At 54.2% G+C, this 24,224-nt stretch overlaps 1 protein-coding gene across 4 annotated transcripts; it reads left to right on the top strand.

The window, feature by feature from the left end:
* Positions 1-772: 772 nt before the first annotated feature.
* Il2rb (interleukin 2 receptor subunit beta) lies at positions 773-19,857 on the top strand. 4 transcript variants are annotated; one of them, XM_076556251.1, is made up of 10 exons: positions 773-976; positions 8,781-8,901; positions 9,894-10,008; positions 10,667-10,745; positions 12,799-12,904; positions 14,943-15,091; positions 15,545-15,710; positions 16,358-16,478; positions 17,390-17,474; positions 18,281-19,857. In XM_076556251.1, the coding sequence occupies exons 2-10, from the start codon at positions 8,811-8,813 to the stop codon at positions 18,998-19,000; spliced, it is 1,632 nt and encodes a 543-aa protein (XP_076412366.1). In that variant the 5' UTR covers positions 773-976; positions 8,781-8,810; the 3' UTR covers positions 19,001-19,857. The 4 variants fall into 4 exon arrangements, with proteins under 4 accessions (XP_076412366.1, XP_006979174.3, XP_076412365.1 ...); XM_006979112.4 differs by lacking the exon at positions 773-976 and adding an exon at positions 5,098-5,216; XM_076556250.1 differs by lacking the exon at positions 773-976 and adding an exon at positions 5,858-5,874 and having other exon boundaries at positions 18,281-19,135.
* The last annotated feature ends 4,367 nt before the right edge of the window (positions 19,858-24,224 follow it).

Below are 24,224 nucleotides of genomic sequence, written 5' to 3'. Positions count from 1 at the left end.
CCATGGCTTGCTTAGCCTGCTTTCTTATAGAACCCAGGACCACCAGCCCGGGCATGGGACCACCTACAATAGACTAGGTCCTTCCCAGTCCTTTCCCATCAGTACTAACTAAGAAAATGCTTTACAGGCTTGCCTACAGCCTGATCTTACAGAGGCATTTTCTCAACTGAGGTTTCCTCCTCTCAGATGACTTTAGTGTGTGTCAAGTTGACATAAAACCGTCCACGACAGAGTCACAAACCGAGATTCCAGGGTTCAGAGGAGAGGGGCAGCTGAGGGAGGTACGGTCTGGCTTGGTCTCCAACAGGGGCGATGCTATGGTGAGGAAGGGGAAAGTCACAGCTGAGAAGGGACACCGGGGCCAGGAAGCCCAAATGCAGACATCTCGCAGCCCCTGTGGAAATGGGGCCCTGGGGTGGGGCTGGGTGCAGTAGCAGGAGAGCTATGAGCTATCTGTGGAAGTGGAAGATGCAGGGAAGTTTTTTCAGTGGGACCCCATGAGGATGAGGAAGGAAGCAGGAGTGTAAAGGGTCTAGGAGCAGCACCAGCGGGAACCAGAGCGTGGATGCTGGGAGGAAAGGTAGCCTAGTGAGGGGGGCTTGTCCAAACACAGTAATTCCCAGCAAGAGCTCTGGGGTGACTAGGTGAGTACTGTCAGACCTCTGACGTCTGAGAAATTTCCGGATTCTTCCTCACAACACCCTGGGGAAAATGCTGGAGTCTCTAAGACAACAGGCCAGGGCCCTAAGGGGACTCCACTATCTTCTGCTAGGATGGTCTGTGAACACTGGAGTCTTGCCTGTGTGTGACATGGCGTGTCTGGGCCCTGAACTTGAAAGTCTCAAAGCCTGAACAGGATGGCCAGCAGGAGCGCCCGAGCTGGAGGAAGCAGGGCTGGGAGGTTCCTTGAGACCTGAAGGCCTGCTGACTCCTGTGGACTTTCAGGCTAAGCCTCCAAGCTTGGACTGTGTGACAGGTATTCTGGAAACTCTGGGGAGAGGGGGGTGAGATGACCTGATTAGGGCTGAAGAAAGATCATCATGGCTGCCCATTCTGGTCACTGAAAAGGAAACTGAGGCCGGGCAGGAAGCTCTTGTGGCCCCAGGGATGGGAGGAGAGCCGGCCGGCACATTCATCCCCCTGCACCTGGACCGTGGCTAGGGATTTGGATCCTGCTAGGTCTGGTGCCCTGAGCGGCTGCAGAGAGAGGGTGAAGGTGGAGTTCGCGCCTCACTTGCCTTATAGACCAGAAATCCCAGCAAAGAAGTCGGGGTTGGGAGAGAGAGGGAGAGGGAGAGAGGGAGAGGGAGAGGGAGAGGGAGAGGGAGAGAGAGAGGGAGAGGAAGAGAGACTGAGAAAAGAAAGATTGGGGAGAGAGACAGGAAGTTGAGAAAGGGTGGATAGAAAAACAGAGACAGACGGATTAAAAGTAGGGTTTTTAGGGCCTGGTTGCAGACAAAACCATCCCTTGCCCACCCCACTGGCCATACTGGGTCCTAGGCTCCACTTTCCCGCAAAGGTGTCTGGGAAATGGAGTCTATCACATGGAGGAGACCCTACAGGGTCCGGCGAGCGTGAGCTCACCTTTTCTCTCATCCCTGTACATGTCCCTCCTGTTTCTCACAGACCAGAGGCTCTGAGTAGAGGGTGAAGTTTGTGGCCCTGGTCTGGATTGACAGGGCCTTTGAGGCATTTTGGATGCTTAGTAAGTGTTTGCTGACTGGAGAGAGGGGTGAGGGAAAGAGGGAGGAGAAGAGGCCTGTGCCAGGCATTTACCCACCAACCCCACAGTTCCCCAGAGTTTTCTTGAGTGCGAGCAGCAGGAAATATTAGACAGAAGGATTTAGAGCATAGAGAAAAACAGATAGAAAATACAGGATAGCCTCGAGAGGACCTGGAACCTATTCCAAAGGACCCTGACTGTCTCTGCCCTAAGGTATTTATAGAAATGCCAAGGGGTGGAGCAAAAGACCTCCTCCCCCAGCACGGCCAAGTGCAGACCATCTCAGACACCTGCACTCTGGCTTGTGGTCTAATCATCCTCTCCATGCGGACCTGCTGGGTAAAGCCACGAGGAACCTGAAAATGGGCTCCCACAGGCCTGGACAGTGCCAGCTAGGCCAGTCAGTGTCATTACCACAGACAGAGCTATGGTGACATTGAGTCATTTAAAACTGGGTCTGTGGTTTCTGATTTTTGCCCAGGGATAGTTATTTCTTTATATGTCTTTAAATTGTCTTAACTGATTCTGTTTATCTAGAAGGAGGAGCTAAATCCAAGGTTTGTGAGCAAGGGAAAGAACCCTTCCTCTCCCGTCTCTGCTAGGACAGCCAGCCATCATGGGATCCTAAGAAGCTTCTAGAAGTAGTCTATGCTTAGGGAACCCGGCCTGACATTTCCCCTGTCACTGGGGTTATGTTTCTCACTCTCTTCTGCACAGAACTTCTGGGGAGAAGGGAAGTGGGGTGAGAGAGAATCCTCAGCCATTTTCTGCGGCTATAATTGTGACGGAGAACTGAAGCTTGTTGGGCTCACAGCTGTGGGTGTTCCAGACAGTGGCCGTGGGTAAGGCCTTCCTGCTGCATCCGGGCACATGAAAGGCATCACATGGCTGGACAGAGCGGCGCGTTGCCTCTTGTCTCTCTTCCACAGCACGTCACTCTGGCCATCGTGTGGAACCACCTTCATGACCCCACCCCACCCTAAAGACCTCCGAAGTTTCTGTCTCCACAGACAATCAATTGTATGAATTTTTTGGGGGGGGATTGAATGTCTAATTTATGAGCATTTGGGGTGCATTCACACCCCACCAGGGAGAACTGGCTTTTACTTCACGCCTCCATGTAGTTCCTGGATGCATGCCCGTGTGCTGGTCCTCACCACATGCCCAGGCAGAAACCGATAAAGCTCTATTATAGTTTGGATATGAGATGCCCCCAGAAAGCTCTTGTGTGGAAAGTCTGGTACCCTGATGTTGCTATTAGAAAGGTGTGGGATCCTGAGGATGCAATCTTTGGGCTATCCCATGGATGAGTTTACAGTTGGATGGGCTGTTAGGAGGTGGGAAGCAGCTGAAGGAAGCAGGTCCCTGGGAACATGCCTTGGGCGGATGTGTCCTGTCCTCAGAGGCCCATTTCCCTTCCTGCCCTTCTTCCTGGTTGACAAGTTGGAGCAGCTTCCTCCACCCTTCCAGCAAGGTGTTCCAGTTGTGACAGCTTCTGAAACCCCGGGAGCCAGCCAACCAGGGACTGAACCCGAGAGCCAAAAGCAATCTTTCCTCCATTAAGTTGACTTTGCCCAGGGATTTTTGTTATCTCGGTGGAACTAGAATAGCATCTCATTTCACAGATGTGGGAACTGAAGCTCAGAGAGGCCAGATCACACTGCCAGGATGACTCTCCCCAGCAATCTCCCACATATCTCTGTCTCTGGATCAGTGCTGGCCTCCACAGGAGGGTCTTGTACTCGATTCTCTTTTCAGGGTCTTTGATGTCACTTTGCGGCGTCTGTGGAGGGAGCCATCTGCCGGGCTGTCCTTCCAAATTTTCCTATCCACTCGCGCCGCATGAATGTTTCCTGGGAAAGATGCAAATAAAAATCTGCTCCCCACACCCTGACAGGGTGCCAGTGACAGACCAGAGGAACAGCTACACCCAAGTCCAGCTTAGTGAACTAATGTTTGTTAGGCTTATTCATGGAGCATGGGTGATCTGAAAGCAACTGTGTCACTGGGAGGTCTCAGCCTAGCATGGATGATAACATCCCTGTAGATGCTGCTAGATGGAGTCCCTTCCTCCATTAACCCTTTACACTTATAGCATGTAGCACCCCTGAGTCATATATATATGTGTACGTATACGTATATAAGTATACGTATACGTATATGTATATGTATATGTATATGTATATGTATATGTATATGTATCCTGTGGGGGAGGAGGCTGGCCCTCAGGTGAGGGTCTGAGGACACTCTCCTTCCCTTCTGTGAGGGGATGAATGTCAGCGGCTCTGATCTTGACGTAGTCACAGCTGCGCTGATGAACTTGACAATGCCTGTTCAGAGAACAGAATTCGGCAACGCTTCCCTTCTTTTGACAAGCAGCAGCAACTTGTATGATTTCCCCAAGCAGGATATTAAAGCAGGATGAAGGGAGAAAGAAATGGGGTGTGTGTGGGGAGGGCAGTGTCCCTGGGCAACGGACTCCTCCAGTCCATGGCCCCATGATACTACATGTAAATAGTCATTCATTTAAGGAGAAATTCATGACTTCTCATCATTAAAAATAAAAGCTGCCGGGCGGTGGCGGCGCACGCCTTTAATCCCAGCACTTAGAAGGCAGAGATAGGTGGATCTCTGTGAGTTCGAGGCCAGCCTGGTCTACAGAGCGAGTTCTGGGACAGGCTCCAAAGCTACACAGAGAAACCCTGTCCCGAAAAAAATAAATAAATAAATAATAAAATAAGCCATGAACTGAATTCTCCCCCCCCCCCGCCCATCTCACCAAGAGAGGAAGAATTAGAACCTATGATTTTGAAGAGAAGATTCTAGAAGGTCCAATCAGTGGCCCATCAAATTGCTTGTCAAGCCCCGAAAACCGGTCACCCCTGAATGCTAGCCTGAGTAAAGGGCATCTCAGAAGGCTGAGGTAAAGGGGGGTGGTGTCAATGGGATAGGTATGTAGTGGGAGCCAGGACGGGAATCGGCTAAGGGGACACCTTAGAGGGATGTGTTTGTGAGCGGCTTGGGCGTTAGGGCGTGTGTGTGTGTGTGTGTGTGTGTGTGTGTGTGTGTGTGTGTGTGTGTGTGTGACAAAAAGACAACAAGGCTTGGGTGGCATGTGTGAGAGGCCGTGGGAGTGTTGTGGGCAAAGAAGGGCCTACCCCCTCAGGTCCTGCACGTAGCTGGGTCCCTCTGCCACGACTACGGTGTGTGAGTGTGCCACCACATGCGGTGGCTGCTCCTGAGCGTAGGAGGAGATCTTATCAGCACTAGGTGTGTGTGGAGTTTCAGGCTACCTCATCACCCCCCATCTCTCCACCTCCCACTGGGCCTTGCCCCTCATCCTCTGTACAGGAAGTGGGCTCGCCCTGGGTTTCAGTCTGTTGCTGGCCTAGCTTCTGTCTGCTACCTAAGCTGCTGAGCAGGAGATGGCCGAGGACCCAGGCTCCGGCAGGCCTGCAGGGAGCATACCGCCGCAACTCCATGTCGCAGTCAGGTGATGTCCCTGTGCTGTCCCCTTGGGAGCTCAGGGTACCCCACCACCTCTTGCTGGTCATCCCAAGGGACAGGGGGCTGGGAAGACACTCATCTCTGACTCAGTTCCCCCTGGAGTTTCTGTGTGGGCTTTGATGCTCAGCCTTGTCTTGGGATCCCCTGGGGATGGGGTAGCTTGGCTGTTACGGTCTCTCCTTTAAGAATAAGCCCCTTCCAATGTCAGGCCACAGTGGCTTCTTCCTAGCCCATACTATGGGGGGCTGTGAGCCACTTTGCCATGAAGGCCTTCTCTGGGCCCCGCGTGGTGATGTCTTAGCCCAGAGGGAGGAGGTGGGAAGCTGGACTCAGAGGCAACATGGTGTGTATGGGATACGGCTGCTTCCTGTGCAGTAGGTCTCCACCTGAGGAGTCCTTCTTAGGCGGTGAAGGAGGGAGAGAGGGGAGGGGATCTTCCCTGGGACCTGGCTGTGAGCCGGCAAGGCGGACTGACAGGGATCTGAGGGCCCTAGGCTGGAGGCCAGAGGTAGCGCTCTAGCTTAGATGTGTCTCTTCGTTTACGGAGTGACTGAGAGGGCAGGAGTGTGTCCCGGCACTGGGCTCCGTCTCTGAGGCTGCCTGAGGTAGGAGCTTCCCACGGTTAGCTGTACTTCAGGGTCAAGGTGAGTGGCTGAGGGGGGCCAAGCTCCCTTTGAAGGTTCCCTTCCTTCCACACACTCTTCCAGAAGATGCCCTCAGTTGGGCAGCAAAAGGTGAGTGACGTGTGTGTGTGTGTGTGTGTGTGTGTGTGTGTGTGTGTTTGTAAATGTGTGTGTGTATCTTTGTGAATGTGTGTGTGTGTGTGTGTGTGTGTGTGTGTGTGTGTGTGTGTGTGTGTCTTTGGGAAGGTGGGCAGAGAAAGGACATCTGAGGTCAAAGGCCAGCAGGTCAGATAGACAGCCTCCTCCCTCAGTTGACCCTGGACCCCACAGACCCGTGGAGCCTCAGACTGCCTCAGGCTGAGGCTCGCTCCTTCCGTCCTGGGAAACAGGATGGTTTATGCCCACGTAGAAAGAGCCATCACAGAACCCGCTCTTGTGCTGTGAGACTACGCTGTGACAGGTGTGGGTCAGTCCAGGACAGGAAGCGTGACGGCCAGTCACCGCTGACCCTGCTCCGTCGTCACTGTACTGGAAATCAGGTGACCCAGTTAGAAGAGCCTGGGTCTGTGGGATGACAGGCCCTGTTGAGGCCTCAGTGGAGACATATGAGTCAGGGGTGGGAACGTCTGGTAGTTGTGAAGGGCATGCGTGGGTGTTGCCTCAAGGGGGCAGTGCCTGGGACTCTGAGGTCTTGAGCTGCGCTTGCGTCGCCTGAGGCTGGCCTCACGGTATGTGGTTTTGAGTGGCTTCCTTAGTCTCCCAGAGACTAACGTTGTCCATGATGGGTGGATGCTCCTGTGCCCCTTCTGTCGGGGCTGGGAAGCAGGCTTGAGAGCTTTATCCAAGGCCTGCTGTGCTTTGGGCTGGTGCTTGTGGTCTGGCCCCCACCTTCCTATGGTTTTGCCTCTTTCATCCCCCTTATCCTCTCCCCCGGGGTTATGTCCCAGGTCCCTTTCATCTTGAGGCTGCTCCGATGCTGAGCCTAACCTGGGTGACTCCCTCATCAAAGCCTATAGGACTTCAGCTCAAGCCGGGCCCCTGAGGGGCTGTGGAGGGCCCCCTCACTTAGATTCTCCAGGGACCTGTAAGAGCTCCCTCCTGACTCAAGCACCTGCAGGGACCTGATTCTTCAGGACAGGGAGGTCCTAGGTGGAACCCCAGCTCTGTAGACTTGACCCTGGGAGCCTTGGTCTCCCGGTCTGTGTAGCAAGGACACAGAACAGCTGCTGAGCTGGGGGGCAGAAGAGAGTGGCTGGAAGCCTGACGGCCCTGGTACACGGCCTGAGCAGAGCTCACTGAACATCCCCGGCAAGCACTGTCACCAGCCTGTCCAGCATCGCTCACCGTCCCGCAGACCCCTGAACACACGGGATCCCTTCAATGCATGACATTTATCGGACATCTCCCATGTAACAAGCTCAGCGGTGTGGAATAGGCACTCTGCCTTGCCAGTCGGGCACCTGTCGTGCCGGAGGGGTGGACAGCAATCCAAGGCAGGACATCCTTCCTTCACGGGGGAGACGGGGGTGAGCGCCACAGAACTAGGAGAGAGGGGAATTTGAAACGGACCTTAAAGGATAGCAGGAGCCTTGGGGACAGCGGGAGGAGGGGGGGATGACTCCGGAGAGGCTCATAGAGGACCAGACCAGAGCCACCAGCTTGTGTGGACTGCAAGAGCCACCCTAGGGCAGGGCTCAGCCTTGCTTTGCAGGCTTTGCAGGCTGTCCAGGGCTGAAGTGGTGGCTCTTGGTGACCCTGTGGAGCCTCCTCTTCTGAGCCGACACTTCAGCTTTCACCCCCATTGTTTCAGTTCACTCTAGGAAAGGCGAGGGTAGAGCATCCTGGGTACCGCTGGAAGCCCATGGCTGGCCAGCAGCTGTCTGCTGTGGGATAGGTACTGTATTGGTAATCACAGACTCAGGAATGAATGAAATCCAGATGTGCCTTGTCCTCATGGACTATCTGTGACTCATGTGCACGGGGATGCAAGTGTGTGTGTGTGTGTGTGTGTGTGTGTGTGTGTGTGTGTGAATGTGTGTATGTGTGAGAGTGTATGTGAGTGAGTGTGTGCATGTGTGTGTGTAAGCATGAAAACAAATGGATAAACATGGTATTCCCCTTGTTTTCTACTTCAGTTTTTACAGTATTAGTTATCTCCATCAACCACGGTTGGAAAATATTAAACAGAAAATTCCAGAACTAAGCAACTCAGGCATTTTCAATTGAACGCTGTTCTAAATCATGAGCTAAAGCCTTGAGCTATCCTTCTCTATCCTGCACGGGGCTTGAGCGAGTCCTTTGCCCAGAGTATCCATGATGTAGATGCTCCCCACCCACTAGTCAGCTAGCGGATTCGATTGTCTAATCACCTGTGCAGAGCTCACGGTGCTATGATGAGGGCCCTGGCACCTCACCTGGTTATGCAGAGTGGGCACCTGCTGGAAGATACTTGAAGTGGGAGAGATACTTTCTCTGTGTAGCTTTGCGCCTTTCCTGGAACTCGCTCTGGAGACCAGGCTGGCCTCAAACTCACAGAGATCCGCCTGCCTCTGCCTCCCGAGTGCTGGGATTAAAGGCGTGCACCACCACCGCCCGGCTGGGTTTTTAATTTATAGGAAAAACATAGTATGTGTAAAGACTGGTTTGGTCGCATGTCTTAGGCATCCTTGGAGGTCTTAGGACATAGCCTCTAGGGGACACATTGGCTGAGCACTGTACAAAAACAAACAGACGGTGCTGATCACAATGGAGTGAAGTATGGTAAGGAGGTGACACCTGATTAGGGTCAGGAAGGAAGGGAGTGAGTGAGCTCCTGTGGGACAGAGGGCCTGGGGCTGGGCTGCACTGGCTCCGGCTGGGTGGAGAGCCGAGCAGGGTGAGAGGCTCCTGACTTGTTCTCACTGGGCTCTCTGCTCTCCTCCAATTAGGGCTCGTGTCTTCAGCTCTGCCGCTTGGATATGATGGCTGCCACAGCTCTGTCCTGGTGCCTGGGCCTCTCCGTCATCCTCCTGTGCCCGGCTACACCTCGGGCGTCTGCAGAGGTGAAGGGTGAGGACCCAGCATTTTGATGTCTGTGCTCTCCCTGGTGGGAGGCCGCATCCCAGCCTCCTGCTGCAGAGAGGAGAGTCATCCACGGCAGGGATCATGGGAAGAGGGATGAGGTGATGGGACCAGAGGGCAGATGCTTACCTCCCTGTGGCCTGCACAGGCCTCTCCCAGGGACAAGTAGGGGCTGCCGATTGGCCCTGTTTGGCCATGGACAGGCTGGGGTCCCTTCTATCTCTGAAGCTCAGTTTCCTTCCTTTGAAATGGGTCTGAGTTGGGAGGGGGGTGACAGGCGGCTCAGTGAATGAAGTGCCCGTCATGCAAGCATGAGAACTTGGGTCCACATTCCCATAAAAACTATTCAGGAATGGGCTGGCAAGGCTGCTCAGTGGTCAGCATGCATGCCCCACCCCCACACCTGACAATCTGAATTCCATCCCCCAGATCCCATGGTGGAAGGAAACAATCAATTCCCAAAAGTTGTCCTCTGGCCTCTATACACATGCCATGGCCCCTGTGCTATGTGCACCTGCATGCATGTGTACACACACACACACACACACACACACACACACTAAAGAAAAAATCAGGCACTTGCAATCCCAGTGATGAGGTAGAGGCAGGAGGATCCCTGGGCCTTGCTCACCAGCCAGGCTAGCTGAATCGTCAAGCCAAGGTCTCAGTGAAAGATCCTATCAAAACTCCAAGGTGGATAGTGCCTGAGGGGTTGTTCTCTGGCTTACACACACACACACACACAAACACACACACACACACACACACACACATACACACACACACACACACACACACACACACACACACACACACACACGCTTGCGACAACGAAATTAACCTGAATCCCTTTTCTGCCTATCTGAGTCACCTACCTCCTCCTCTGGCAGGACAGGGTGCCAGGAGCAGGGGGGTAATGAGCATGCCCAGAGGCCATGTGTGTCCTGCAGCCAGCCACTCACACCCTGCTTTGCCCGCAGACTGTCCCCATCTCGAGTGCTTCTACAACTCCAGAGCCAATGTCTCCTGCGTGTGGAGCCGGGAAGAGGCCCTTCAGGCCACCTCCTGCCACATCCAAGCCAAGTCGAGCGGCCGGTGAGTGTGGCCTGGTCACAGAACAGAGCCTCAAGTCTGCGGGAATGCTAATCTGAATCCTGAACCTGAGATTCACAACAGTTAGCACCAGGCTCAGCCACTCAGGCATTGGGGCTCCTGAAAGTGGGTGGGATCCAGGCTCCAGCTGAGAGTTTCAGAGGTCCTGGGCTGGGTAGTTTGGGGACAGTCATTGTGAACCTCTGATGCCAAGGCTGTCAGAGGCAAGCAGGGTGGGTACTTGGTGCTTCGTACATTTTTGGAGCAACCTGGTATTTCGGGAGAGCCCTCAGGCAGCTGTGGGGTCAGGGACCATTGCCTGGGATGCTGTCCTGTGGGGACAGGAAACATCTGGGAGCCACAGGCTTCTTTAAGCTTAATTTAGCTGCATGGAGCTTGGGGGCTCTTGGAGTGGGGGTGAGGTTTGAGTTGATTTGTGTTCCTTGGTCACCTTGGCTGCTGGAAGGCCAGGCTGGGGGCTGGGGTGGTAAGGGCCTGAAAAGGTATTCTAGAGATGAAGGACCCTGGGAGCATGGGAGGCAGCCAGCTTCTCACATTCTGTGCTGCTGTCCCTAGCATGGGGGTTGGGGAAGTGAGAAGGGTCTCTGAGTAGCTCTGTATTCCTGCCTTGCTTTCTAAGGTGTCTTTTCTGTTCTGCAAGGACCTGGAATGAAACCTGTGAGCTATTTCCCGTGAGGCAGGCATCCTGGGCCTGCAACCTGATCCTCGGGGACCTAGAAGTGAGTAGCATGGGCGTTGGTGTGCGTGTGAGTGTGCGTGCGTGCGTGCGTGCGTGCGTGTGTGTGTGTGTGTGTGTGTGTGTGTGTGTATACATGTGTGTAGTCAAGTCCTTCCAGCTGTGGGCTGGGGCCTCAGGGTGGTTCTGGACCTCTGCAAGCATCAGCCTGGTGATGTAGAGCAGGTGATGTAGATGCTTGGGCTGAGAGTGAAGGACAGAAAGTGGGATATCGGCCTGTGCCCTTGCTGCCCCTGCCCAGACTCTTGGTCCCTCCTTGTCTGCTGGGAGTCATGACACCCTTCTGCATCCCAGTAACAATGACAATCATACCAGACTCTGGCTGAGGTCTCAGCATCCAGGCTGTAGGGGAGAGTGGCATGCTAAAGTTGGGCATCCCTGTCCCGGGACTGCCTCATGACAGCTCGGTAACTCTGTGCAGCCTCAGTGCCTCAGTTTCCCCTCCCATAAAATAGAAAAGGAAATGGAAGCTCCCTCAAAGGGTCATTGTGGCACAGAGCAGATACCGAGAGTCACAGATAGACCCCCATGATTTTTGTCTCCTTACCAAGGAAGAATCTAAGACTGAGAGATGTGGTGTCTGCTGGAGGTCACCCAGCCACAAGCAGCTGAGCTGGGATTGGCCCCAGGCCTGTGGGCTCCTGGTGGCTTCTCCATATCACCCACCTGCCTCTTGTAGGGCCTGAGTCCAGACCATGTGGATGTAACTTAAAAGTTCCTCAGACTGTCTGAGGAAAGGGCCGAGGCAGGGGTAGGGGTTTGCCCTGGGGAGCCCGGGCTGTGTTGTCCAGGCCTTGGCAGGTTTCACAGGTTCTCAAAGAACGGGAAGGGGAGGGTGGCACACAGCACAGCTGGTGAATCTCCAGCTGTGCCAACATGGGGCTTTGCAGGGACCGCCTCCCATGCTTTATTTCCTAACTGTGTGACCTTAGGCAAGTCCCCAGTCCTCTCGGTATTTCAGTCTCCGGGACTAACGAATGGGAATGGGGATAGTGTGGGTCTGTCTTAGGGAGTGGTGAGAGAATTCAACGAGGTAATTTATGCAAAGAAGAAGGGACAGAAGTCCCCAGCAGCCTGGTACTGGCAATTTCTTCAGGACAACCGCAGAAATAGTAACCAAGTCGTGCTATTATTAAGTGGGTAGACCGGAACTGGTAGCAGCTGTGAGAGATGAAGGCAGTGTCCTCAGTGAAGAAGGGAGGAAGCAATACTTGGTTGGTTGGTCAGGGAACTCTTGATGGCCAAGTTCAAAGTCTGTGCAGGTCGGAGGGGTTAGGCCTCAGGGCTTGGACTGCAAACCACCACCCAGTCCCAGAGCGTAGGTCCCGCCATGGCCTGCCTCTGAATCTCCTCCTGCAGCGTAGGAGCCTGTCCACACAGGAGCCTGTGGCACAGCCTATTTGGGGGACCACGTCACTCATCCTCTGTGCTCTGGTCATTCTGGGAAGCTGTGGCTGTAATGGCCTCATGGGAACCCACTTCCTGCCGTTGAGCTGAGTGGTCTGAGCATCCCTAACCACAGGCTTCTAGAGTAGCACGGGGAGGGACCACTGTGTTCATCAACAAGGCGTGAGCAGGGACGGCCTAGCCATTTCCTCCCGGAATAGCCGGGGGTAAGGCTATTCAGTAGGTCCAGTTCTGCCTTCTCTGTGGATGACCTTTTTGGGGGCTTAGCTCTTTGCCTACCTCTTGTGATGAGAAAATTCCTCTCAACCCTGGTGGCCTACTTCAGTTTATATCAGGGACCCCAGCGGCGGTCTGTGTTTGTAAATAAAGTTTTATTGGGATGTGGCCCTGATATCGGTTCATTTGCTGTCTGTAGCTCTTTTAAGACAATAGCAGAGTCGAGTTGGGACAGAGGCCATGTGGTCTGTGCAGCTAAAAGTGTTCACAATCTGGCTGGCTGCAGACAATGTTTGCTGCCCCCTGCCTTGGATGACTGGAAGAGGCAAAGCATGTCCTTGCCTTGATAATTTAGTGGCCCCTTCTTCTCAATGGCTTCGGGTAGCTACACCTCCGCCTTTCCTCTCTTGTAGTTCCAATCACTGACGGCTGCAGATACCCTCAACATAAGCGTGGTGTGCTGGGAAGGGAAGGGTTGGCGCAGGGTGAAGACCTGTAAATTTAAGCCCTTTGAGAACCGTGAGTATGGAGTCTGGGTTTGGGGGTCCCATCTCTCCCGGTAGCCATCAGCCTGAGTCCTTCTCAAACCTGTCCCAGCGCCTACCTGGAAAGCTCCCCCACCCCTGCCTGGAAGGTTCCCACTCTTACCTTCAGCTCTTACCTAGTTGTGGGTCTATCTCCCTTGCTGGGCTGGGAACTCCCGGAGGGCAGAGTCTCTGCCAACCCTGCAGCTCCTCTCTGAGCCCTGAACTCCAGGCCTGAATAGGCAGTGCCGGGGGAAGGCTTGTTGAATGACTAGGTGACCTTGGAGGCTGCCTCTAGAGAAGAGAAGGGGTAGAAGGGAGATCCAGGCAGAATTCAAATCGTAGTCCAGCCTTGACTCAGTCTGGCTGGCAGGTCATTGAACATGTTGGGGCCTTAATTTTCTTCTCTGTAAAGTGGGGAGAATTGAGGGCCTCATGATGGGAAGGAATGTGAGCTAGGATGCATAAACTTCTCAGCGTCTAGGCACAGGAAAAAACTTGTGTTTTGTGGGTGGACAGAATCTCAGGGTTACAGACATAGAGCAGTTTAGTTCAGGGAAAATGAAGTACATATCACACTTAAAATCCACGCAGGCTGGGCATGTGGCTAGAACACTTGCCAAGCTTGTACCAATACACTCTCACAAATACTAACAGACAAATATATTGAATACATATAGTGTAATTGAGAAATGAATCATAGACATGTTTATGGTTTATATTTACATTTAATAAGTATATTTGTGGAACACACAGATATAAATTTATATTGAATGCTATGTAATTATAGTTATATGCTTATAATTATTTAAATTATGTTTTATACTGTATAAATGTATTCACATGATTACAAATACATCAATAATAAAGAGACCTGGATAAAATAAAGTATATGAGCTGATCCCTGTACAGCTCTCAGATCAGTATTCAAGCAGGCCACGGCTGCTTGCCAATCACTCAACAGCTGATTAGTCACTCCTCACTCCTGGAGAGTGTCCCAGGTACCAAAGGCTCAGCAGACATCTCAGTCCCTGACTCAGACATCCCAGGAGGGGGTAAGCACAAAAGGAAGAAGATCCCAAATAGATTCACTCTGTGAGGTGTGGGCAGAGTAACAAGAGTAGGGGTGCAGGACTAAAGAGGAGCAGGTGCAGAGGAGGAGGAGGAGCAGGTGCAGAGGAGGAGGAGCAGGTACAGAGGAGGAGGAAGAGCAGGTGCAGAGGAGGAGGAGCAGGTGCAGAGGAGAAGGAGGAGCAGGTGCAGAGGAGGAGGAGGAGCAGGTGCAGAGGAGGAGGAGCAGGTGCAGAGGAGGAGGAGCAGGTGCAGAGGAGGAGGAGGAGCAGGTGCAGAGGAGGAGGAGGAGCAGGTGCAGAGGAGGAGGAGGAGCAGGTGCAGAGGAGGAGGAGCAGGTGCAGAGGAGGAGGAGCAGGTGCAGAGGAGGAGGAGCAGGTGCAGAGGAGGAGGAGGAGCAGGTGCAGAGGAGGAGGAGCAGGTGCAGAGGAGGAGGAGCAGGTGCAGAGGAGGAGGAGCAGGTGCAGAGGAGGAGGAGGAGCAGGTGCAGAGGAGGAGGAGGAGCAGGTACAGAGGAGGAGGAGCAGGTGCAGAGGAGGAGGAGCAGGTGCAGAGGAGGAGGAGGAGCAGGTACAGAGGAGGAGGAGCAGGTGCAGAGGAGGAGGAGGAGCAGGTGCAGAGGAGGAGGAGGAGCAGGTGCAGAGGAGGAGGAGGAGCAGGTACAGAGGAGGAGGAGCATGTGCAGAGGAGGAGGAGGAGCAGGTGCAGAGGAGGAGGAGCAGGTGCAGAGGAGGAGGAGCAGGTGCAGAGGAGGAGGAGGAGCAGGTGCAGAGGAGGAGGAGCAGGTGCAGAGGAAGAGGAGCAGGTGCAGAGGAGGAGGAGGAGCAGGTGCAGGGAAGGAGTCAGGACAGTTGCTGAGGAGGAGTTGGTGCTGGGGATGCTGTGTGGTGGAAACAGGGCTGAATGTTCTTGGTATCTTACTGATTGATCCGTGATACCTGTTCCCTCCTCTCTGTCTACAGTCCGCCTGGTGGCCCCTCACTCACTCCAAGTTCTACACATTGAAACCCAGAGCTGCAACATAAGCTGGGAGGTCTCTCAGGTCTCTCACTACATTGATAGATACTTGGAATTTCAGGCCCGGACACGTTCCCTGGGCCAAAGCTGGGAGGTGAGGACATAGCCAATCCCCTGCCTCTGCTGCACCTTCCTGTTCTGATGCACGCCCTTGTCCATTTCTACACACTGATGTGCAGCTCTTTCACGGTGGTCCTCCCTGATTGCTTATCACTGCCTGCTCCTCCCATGCTCTTATAGCCAGAGGATGCACCTATGTAGACCCCATGGCGAGACAATATTTGAGGCTCAGCAGCTGCCTTTCCATATTCCAAATCCAGGCACTCCCTGGCTTCAGGGCTTCAGGGGGTGGTGGGCTGAGACTCATCATCCACACACTCATTCCTATACTTCCCTGGGGACCCCGGGATTCAGGGCCCCAGCAGCTGGGGGAGCAGGGAGCTTTTGAGAGGGCCAGGGAGAGGCTGCTTGCTCAGCCTCTTGACCTGGCTGTGGGAGGTGAGGTGGACAACGGAGACCTTGCTGAGCGGCACCCATCTCTGCTCAGGATGCACGCCTGCTAAGCCTTCAGCAGAGACAGCAGTGGATCAACCTGGAGACGCTTACCCCCGACACCTCATACGAGCTCCAGGTGCAGGTCAGGGCCAAACGAGGTGAACACAGCACCTGGAGCCCCTGGAGCCAGCCCCTGGCCTTTCGGACAAGGCCAACAGGTACAATGGGCAGCGTGGAGGGAGCTGGGCAGGGGCCAGGGTGCTCTAGGAGCTACGGGGGGTGGATCTGCACCTCCCATAGACTCACTTTGCCAGAGGCAGGGCTACTGAGGGGATCAGCCATGGCCCATGTGTGGTAGGGAGTCTTGGGTCCACTCTCAGGGCCAAGGGCTACTTTCCCCCAGCTTTACGTGTAGGCCAGGTGCTGTGAGGTGAGGTAGCCCTGACAGAAATAAAGTAGGCATAGCCTCTTAGCCTGGATACTGTGGGGCTGCCACGCTGGTGGGGGACCCTTAGAGGCGCATCCCTCGTCATGTCACTGGCTGAGTGTTCAAGGGACCCAGAAGCTCTAGGTGTGATACTCAGGGGCAGCCTCAGTAACAAGTAGGGGTCCAGTTGGTACAGCCATGGGCTCTGCTGCTGGGAATGCCGCAGGGCCATTGCTTTTGAAGCACAGTCTGCCTTTCAGGACAGGTGGGCTTGAGTAGGATCGAGGATCAAGTCCCCAGTAAAAGCAAGCCTGGCTAGACACTGATACCTGGCAGGGTGTGACATGGGAGTGGGGTGGGGGTGGGGTGGATCTGGGGTTCAGCTAACCTGCTGAGGGGCCACCTCTCACCTTCTACCTTCTCTTGCACCCTGAACAGATTCCGGGAAGGAGACCCTGGCCCTACCATGGCTCAGACACCTTTTACTGAGCCTTGGGTGTGCTTTTGGCTTCTTGGTCTGTGTCTACGTCTTAGTCAAGTGCCAGTACCTCGGGCCATGGTAAGGATGTTCCTGACCAGTATTCCTTTCCCACCCCATCACTGTCATGTGCGTCTTTCCCAGGTTGGGCTGGCCTGAACCCTGCTCCCTCACACCGGGCCTTCCTCTGTCCCCTCCCCCAACAGCTAACTTGTCCCTGGGCCCCATCCCCAAAGGTGGAAGCTGGTATGGGAAGGGGAGACAGATCGCAGCAGGAAGAGTCCCCTGGGGCTCCCCTGAAGGTCACAGGAGCCTCTGAGTGTCCTATCCATTCCAACCATGTCACACTCTTGTTTAACCCTCCTTAGAGATTCCCCGCCACACCAGTAATATATCCTGACCCTTGAGGGGCCTCTGTTGGAGACGCTGCGCCACTCAGAAAGCGGCTCCCCTTTCTCCAGTTGGATATGTTCAGGTTCTGAGCAGCTTAGCAAGTAGAACCTGAGATAGAATTCAACTTCCGGTCACTGTCTCCCTAAGGCCAGCTGTTACGCAGCGCAGGGCAGGCGCCGCCATCCATGAGAGTGCTCCCTAGGAGGCCTTGCTCCTGCTTCCTCTCTAGCCTGACCCCCGAGGGCCTCCACTGGAAATGGTGCCATGAACCATAGTCTCTCCCACTCAAGAGCTATCTCTTGACCAGTGCTCAGTTCTGGGTCCACGGAATGAGCAACCCTGTCACACATTTGGTTTAGGTCTGTCTTGTCAGTGTGTCAGCTTCTGGGGAGCAGAGGCCTTCTCTGCTGTCCACTCGTGGGTCCCCAGTACCCCGTGTAGTGTTCTCCCTTAGTGAGTGTTCGGTCAGCATGGTTGAATAAATGAGTGGACGTGGAACAGGCCCCTCCCCTAGTCTCAGACCCGGGGAGCTGGTGGTAGGACATCACACCACCCCTCCCGGACCTCCCCCTTCACCCCTCCCCCTCTTCCCTGGCCAGGCTGAAGACAGCTCTCAAATGCCACGTCCCAGACCCCTCTGAGTTCTTCTCCCAGCTGAGCTCCCAGCACGGAGGAGACCTTCAGGTAGGAGCCAGGGGTAGAAGACAGAGGGGGGTGGTTGATGGGCACCCCAAACACAGGCTGCAGGGCAGAGGTATGATCAGGTAACAAGGGCTTTGCCCTAGTGGGAGGATCCAGGATGCTGAAGTGAGCAGCCTCTTTCGTGGGCCCAGCTCTGTCCCTGCTCTGGCATGCTTCTAAGTCACACGGCCCTGACTCTGGCTCTGCCACTGCCTGGCTGTGTAAGCATAGGCAAGTTATAGAATCTTTCGGGGAGAGGTGAGTTGGGGACCCGCCAGTTCTTTATCACCGTGGGCAGGACTTGTGTCCTTCTGCACTGGCTGCCTGTGACTTGAGCAGGATGGGCCCTCAGGGACAATGACCGGCTGGTTAACTCCATACAGGCCAGTGGGGATTCTGGCCCTTCTGTGTCCTCACACCCAGTTTAGTCCAGGTACACAGCAGGGGCTCGCCAGCCAGCCACACTCGCTCCTAGTCAACATCCCCTGGACACCTGTGAAGCAGTACTGTGGCTGTGTTCATCTAGCATGTGGCCGAGGCTGATAAGTCCAGAAAGTCCATCAAGATATCAAAGCTACAGGATGCTTTTAGGTCGGGGGTGGGGGCTGCTGCTGGAGGACCAGGAGGAAAAAAAGGAGGAGGAGAAGGAGGAGGGGGAGGAGGAAGAGAAGGAGGAGGACGAGGAGGAGGAGGAGGAGGAGGAGGAGGAGGAGGATGAGGACAAGGACGAGGACGAGGACGAGGAGTTGAGTTCAGTGGTGCGGCAGGAGGTAGAGCGGTCCACTCACTCTCCTCACTTTCTCTGGCAGAAATGGCTCTCCTCGCCCTTCCCCTCATCCTCCTTCAGCCCAGCTGGTCCTGCCCCTGAGATCTCTCCACTAGAGGTGCTGGAGGGAGACACCAAGGCCATGCAGCTGCTCCTGCTACAGCAGGACACAGCCCCCTCACCCTCGCCCAGCGGCCACTCCCAGACCAGCTGCTTCACCAACCAAGGCTACTTCTTCTTCCACCTGCCCAACGCCTTGGAGATCGAGTCCTGCCAAGTGTACTTCACGTACGACCCCTGCGCGGAAGAAGAAGAAGACGACGTGGAAGAGGATGGGCCGGGGCGGCCCGAGGGATCTTCCCTCCCTCCTCTGCTCCCTCTGGCTGGGGAAGAGGATGACTACTGTGACTTCCCACCCAGAGAGGACCTGCTGCTCTTCTCCCCCAGCCTGGGCACCCCCAACACTGCCTTTGGGGGCGTAGTCGCCCCGGAAGAGAAGCCTGCCCTCTCCCTGCAGGAAGGACTTCCCCCCCTCCCATCTCCTGACCTGATGATGGGCTTGCAGTGCCCTCCGGAGCTGGTGCAGGGAGGTGATGGAGAGGGGCTGTCTGCTGGAAGCTCGGGGGAGCAAGCCAGTGTCCCTGAAGGCAGCCCTCGTGAGCAAGGCCAGGACACGGCCCGGGCCTCCGAGCTGCCTCCAAACACTGATGCCTATCTGTCTCTTCAAGAACTACAGGCCCAGGATCCCGCCCACCTGGTGTAGACTAGGTCAGGTCGGGTTTGAGGGGGACCGGATGAGGACTGTTCCTGGCTATCCGCACCCCAACACTTAGTCATCCTCTTCGGAGCTCCACTTGCTGCTCTCTGGTCCACGCAGGATCTGGGGTGGGGAGGGGCGGTCAGCTCCACCTCCCTCTCTAGTCGTGAGGTCACTAGCTTCCTGTACCTGCCTTATTCCTGCTCACCTTCACAGAGCGGCCGGAGCCTGCTTCCCCAGACACAGTTGTGCCCACACTCCTCTTCTGTCCTTGAGCTTGCCGTGGCTCCCTACCCCTCCGCACCCTTCCCTGTCCCAACTCTTGCCTCGCCAGCACTGCTGTGGGACAGCTGTCCTCGGGGTGTGACGTGGCTGCTGCTGTCTCAATCAGAGCAGCTGCGTCTACCCAAACTAAGAGAGCCTGCTAAGACTGGTTGCAGCCTGTTGACTGTTGACATTCTCTCATAGAAGGAGGGGGATAGGAAGGGTCACCAGACTGTCACCAGAGATTCCAGCCACTCTGTTGCCTGCCATCTCCAGCTATGTGTAATTCCGCCCCTGGTGCATGTGTTCTTGGAAGATGCCGGCACATGCCGGGGGTGGTGGTGGTGGGGGGATTGATTGAAGTGAGGACTCCATCTATGTAGCTATAGTGACATCATCCCCTGTTCTGGGGTGGGAGTTTCTGTGATGCAGCTGTTTTGGAGTCCCCTAGGCTCCTGTAAGTAAGCCTCTAAGACTCAAAGGTTCACCAAGCTGGACTTGTGGATTCCTGCCTTTGATGCCATATACGAGAGAAGTAGATATCCGTTCATGTATTCCCCCCGCCCCGCCACTCTCCCCCAAAAAAGCATACACAACAAGCATTGTGTCAGCATTGTGTCCTTTGTGGAAACCTCACAAGGATCCCACGGGGTCCCCTGGAGTCCCCCTCTTGAGTGACACCCATTGGGGCACTGTTTGTTGTGCCTCCCCTAGGTGACAAATGTCCCTCACCTCCACCTGTAAGTCCTGCTTCCAAGGGCAGTGCGGCTTCCCTAGCGCACTCACACTTCCCTGGTCCACACTAGAAGGAGTTGATGGGGATAACGCCTGCCCCATCTTCCGTCTTTGGAGCTGTCTCTTGACCTCCCAGGGATGGGCTCAGCGTGAACACAAATACCTACGCGCCAGCGGCTGATGTATCTTCCCACGCCCACCTCATCAGTTCACGAGGGAGCCTGCAGGAAGGTTAGCCTGAGTCCCAGCAGCCCAGGCAGAGAGAACACCTATGCCTAGGTGTCCCATCTCACCCTCAGAGGAGAGTGCTGCTCTCTAAGGCAGCTCCTCCAGCACAGGTCTCAGTGTCTGTCACTGCTCCAGGGTTGGTGGCACCATGCTGATCAGTCAGATCCTATCTCCTAAGGGAAGCAGAAACCCAGGCCTAGCTAATGGATGCCCTGTCCACAGTGCCTGCCTCATGGTTCCTGCTCATACTCATTGGCTGCCTGGCCAGACCACAGGCCTACAAGCTGATTGGCAGCCTGAGCATAGAGGGTCTGTCACAGAGGCTGGGCCTGATCTAACCAAGCAGATTATCTCTCCATCAGATGTCCTGGGAGCTGGTGCTTGAGACAAGGCCCCAAAGCTTAGCAAGAAAGGATGAGCCAATGCAGAGGGTGTTCGGGTCCCATGCAAGAGTTTTCCTGCCTACCAGGGTTCAGAAGTCCTGCTTCCTTCTGTATGAAATCCCACACATCCCCTCCTGCCACGGGATGCTGTCTGCGGCCATCCCCCTCTGTCTCAATAATGGATTAGACCCAAACTTCGCACCCATACTCTTTTTTTTTTTTTTTGTTTTTTTTTTTTTTTTTGTTTTTCGAGACAGGGTTTCTCTGTGTAGCTTTGTGCCTTTCCTGGAACTCGCTTTGGAGACCAGGCTGGCCTCGAACTCACAGAGATCCGCCTGGCTCTGCCTCCCAAGTGCTGGGATTAAAGGCGTGCGCCACCACCGCCCGGCTCGCACCCATACTCTTGACTGTGTATCCTGGGCAAATGTAAACCTTTGGAATTCCTTTGCCTTAGCTCCCAAACAGAAGTAGAACTTATTTCCACTGTCTGAAGAGGCCTGAGGAGGATTTGGTTCTCTCTCTTTTAATGATCTGTGCATGCTGTCTTTGTAATTATTCCCTGAGAAGTTTTTAACTCCTTCTTTTTTTTATTTGTTTGTTTAAATACACATATTTAAAGACTTTTCATCATATCACTTCTGTGGCTGGAAAACTCAATCTTTCTATAAATAAAAGGCGATTATAAAAAGGAGGTACAATAAAACTACGTAAGGTGTGACTCTGATCTGGGGGCGGAGCCTGGTGCGGGAGCTCTGCCTGGCTGGTTCCCTCCCCGGCATTGCGAGGAGGAGAGCAGAGGGATAATGTTTATTCCACTGCTGTTGGAAGCCTGACATTTCAGTCTAGAAGGACGATACCGCTGGAAACCGAGGGAAACTTCCTCCGAACAAAGCATCGATGTTGAGGACATCTTTGTCATTTATAGGAATCAGGTTTCTGTGCACAGATATGCTCCAACTTCCCCTAGCTCCACATCCAGGCTTGGGCAAGTGTTCCAGTGGATCATAGATCATGAACCGATCTATCATTCATTTATCTATCTGCCCCCGTCCCTCCCACCCCATGTAGTTATCTTAATGATCACTTTTTAACTATTGGGATTTTTGCAGTGTCTTGAGAAACAATAGTCAGCCATCGCTACCATTCATGAAGCTGCTCATGTGGCAGACATTGCTAGTTGATTATACTTATGCATGGCAGACACTGCTAATCAATTGCACCTATACATGGCAGACACTGCTAACCAATTGCCCCTGTGCAGAGCAGATCTTAATACTTAATCAGTCTTCCTTCCACCAGAGGCTGGATGCAGCTTTTAGATTCTGCAGTACTGTTTCTGGGGCAGTCCCAACTGCTGAGAGCTGGCACCTAGTGACATGTCTGGGTTAGGCTGCCTGTCTGTTTCCTTCTACAAAATGAGCTCTTCACTTTCCCCGGGCTGAGTCTTCGGGGGGGGGGGGGGACAGATGCTGAGATGAGGCAGTCTGGAAAGCTGAGAGGGGCCCAGAAGCCCAGCTGTTCCCCATGTCTGGTGGGAGACCTGAGCTGGTGCAAGGTGTAGAAAGGGGCCACCGTATGCCAGGTGGAGATGGAACCATGAGCCAGTGCCACTGCTTGTCCTGTGGATATCTTGGGAGAGAGGCCAGGAGGGAGCAGCTGGCAGGGTAGTGCAGGGAAGGGGGTGCCAGGATTCCCAGGGTCAGATTTCAGGGGGAAGGTACCAGCTGGAGAGTAGGCATAACCCAGGCTCTGGAGAGCCTCAGGTGCAGAGTGGGGAGCAGGAAGCAGCTGGGAGCACCTAGGGGTGCAAGGAAGGGGGGGGGGCGGAGGGGAGGGAGGAGCTTCAGGCCTCTCCTGTGTCCTTGTTAGCCTGGCCTGTTCCTTCTTCATTCCCCAGGTTGCATCTCTGCTCTAGGCAACTTCCAGAGCCCAAGTTTTCAGGTGAATTATGGTAGAAATATTTTGTTCAAGTCGAAGGCCAAAATCCAGCCTTGCCTTATTCAGTGTGATGGCACTGTGATGATCAACAGAGGAAGTCTCAAGAAAGCGAAAGTAAAACCCAAACACCAGAACACATTGGAGGCTGGCACTGTGGCTCAATCTGTACCCCAGGATGGGGGGCGGTGTCTAAGACCGGGGGATCTCAGGTTTGAAAGTAGCCTGGTTCATATAGTGAGTTCCAGGTCAGTCTGGACTACAGGACAAGCTCCTGTTCCAAAAGAAACAAATTTAAATAAATAACCACAAACTAGTCAACTTCCTCTGCCCCCACCAAAAAGATATATCACCTCTCATGGCCTTGAGAGGCAGGTGTTTGCTTCCCACTTTGCAGATGAGGAAATCGAGGCCGGGGTAGTTGAGAAGTCTAGCCGCTAGTGGGTAGAGACATAGAGTCTGTACTCCAGGCTCCTCAGTCCCTAGACTTTTCGGAGTGCAAACCTGCCAGGAGACACTCCTACCAAAGGCGGAAAGCCGGGAAGCTCTGTCTTAGCCTCCTGGTAGCCAACCTCGAAGAAAGAAAACGATGCAATACCCACCACACCGTGGGAGGAAGAAAAGCCCTTCTCACAGCTCCACTGCCCAGGACACGGGGCTGAGGATGTGGCTGACAGTCAGGTGAGGTGGCCTTGGACTCCGCTCTCCTCCTCATGACCGGAGCCTCCCTCCGTGCACTGCCTCCCATCCGACACTCCAGCCTCCCCCGGGCCAGGCACCAGCACCTGCTGCCTCCTCCCTGCTCAGCCTCCTCCCTGGCCCACCTGTCTCCATGACCCATCTACCAGGCATGTCCATGTTGACTTTGCAACATGATGTCATCTATAAAATCCACACGATTGTGTGAGAACCACACAATTAAGGTAAAAAAGAAAAAAAATCACATACTTTTTTTTTTTTTTTATACTTAAAACAGTTCTGTGATGGGCGACACTCACAGCTGTCCTGCATGTAGCTGCAGGGTGCAAGTCGGGAACAAAACCTTCCACCAGGGACCCTCCCAAGATAATCTCACTAAGGACCACAGGTGACCATACCACATCCTTGTTTGACTCCAGAGACACGCTATGGTCATCAGGATAAGACTGGGTTCTTCGATGTCACTGTCCTTGACTTGGTGACCCTGGGGAGCTCCCCTCGGCCCCATGCCCCATGCCTGTCAGCGCACCGGGTATTTAGACTAGACTGCTTTTAGGTCTTTCCTCGGTGCTCAGTCTGCAGCTCTAGGTACCACTTGGAAGGTGGCATGAGGCTGGGACCGTGTGTGTCACCTTCAGAGTTGGAGGCTGGGGTTGGGGGTGGCCGCAAACAGAAACTAGAAATAACTGATTTCCATTGTCACGTGCTGATCTCTGAGGTTGAAACAGCTCTATACTCAAGCAATCAACTCACAAACTCCTAAAGATCCCTCAGAACCCCATTCGAGAAGTTCTGTTTCTGGGAGGCCCTCTGAGGCCCTCCTCTTGAGTCGAGGCAATTCTGGAGACTCTCTGCTCTAAGCATCCTGTCATTAGTGTGCTCCAGCCTTACATATGTGCCCTGTGTTGTTGTTGTTGTTGTTGTTGTTGTTTTTCATCCCATTTTACAGATGAGTTTTGAACTCAGAGTGATTTGACGGCTCACTC

The sequence above is a fragment of the Peromyscus maniculatus genome, chromosome 20 (assembly GCF_049852395.1).
Source record: "Peromyscus maniculatus bairdii isolate BWxNUB_F1_BW_parent chromosome 20, HU_Pman_BW_mat_3.1, whole genome shotgun sequence".
Lineage (NCBI taxonomy): Eukaryota > Metazoa > Chordata > Mammalia > Rodentia > Cricetidae > Peromyscus > Peromyscus maniculatus.
This window is presented reverse-complemented; position numbering and strand designations above follow the sequence as displayed.

What these genes read in the sequence shown, in the direction of transcription:
- Il2rb (XM_076556251.1), top strand. Translation starts at nt 8,811, where the DNA reads ATGATGGCTGCCACAGCTCTGTCCTGGTGCCTGGGCCTCTCCGTCATC. An exon ending in GGCGTCTGCAGAGGTGAAGG is followed by an intron (nt 8,902 to 9,893) that starts GTGAGGACCCAG and finishes CTTTGCCCGCAG; the next exon opens with ACTGTCCCCATCTCGAGTGC. An exon ending in TGATCCTCGGGGACCTAGAA is followed by an intron (nt 10,746 to 12,798) that starts GTGAGTAGCATG and finishes CCTCTCTTGTAG; the next exon opens with TTCCAATCACTGACGGCTGC.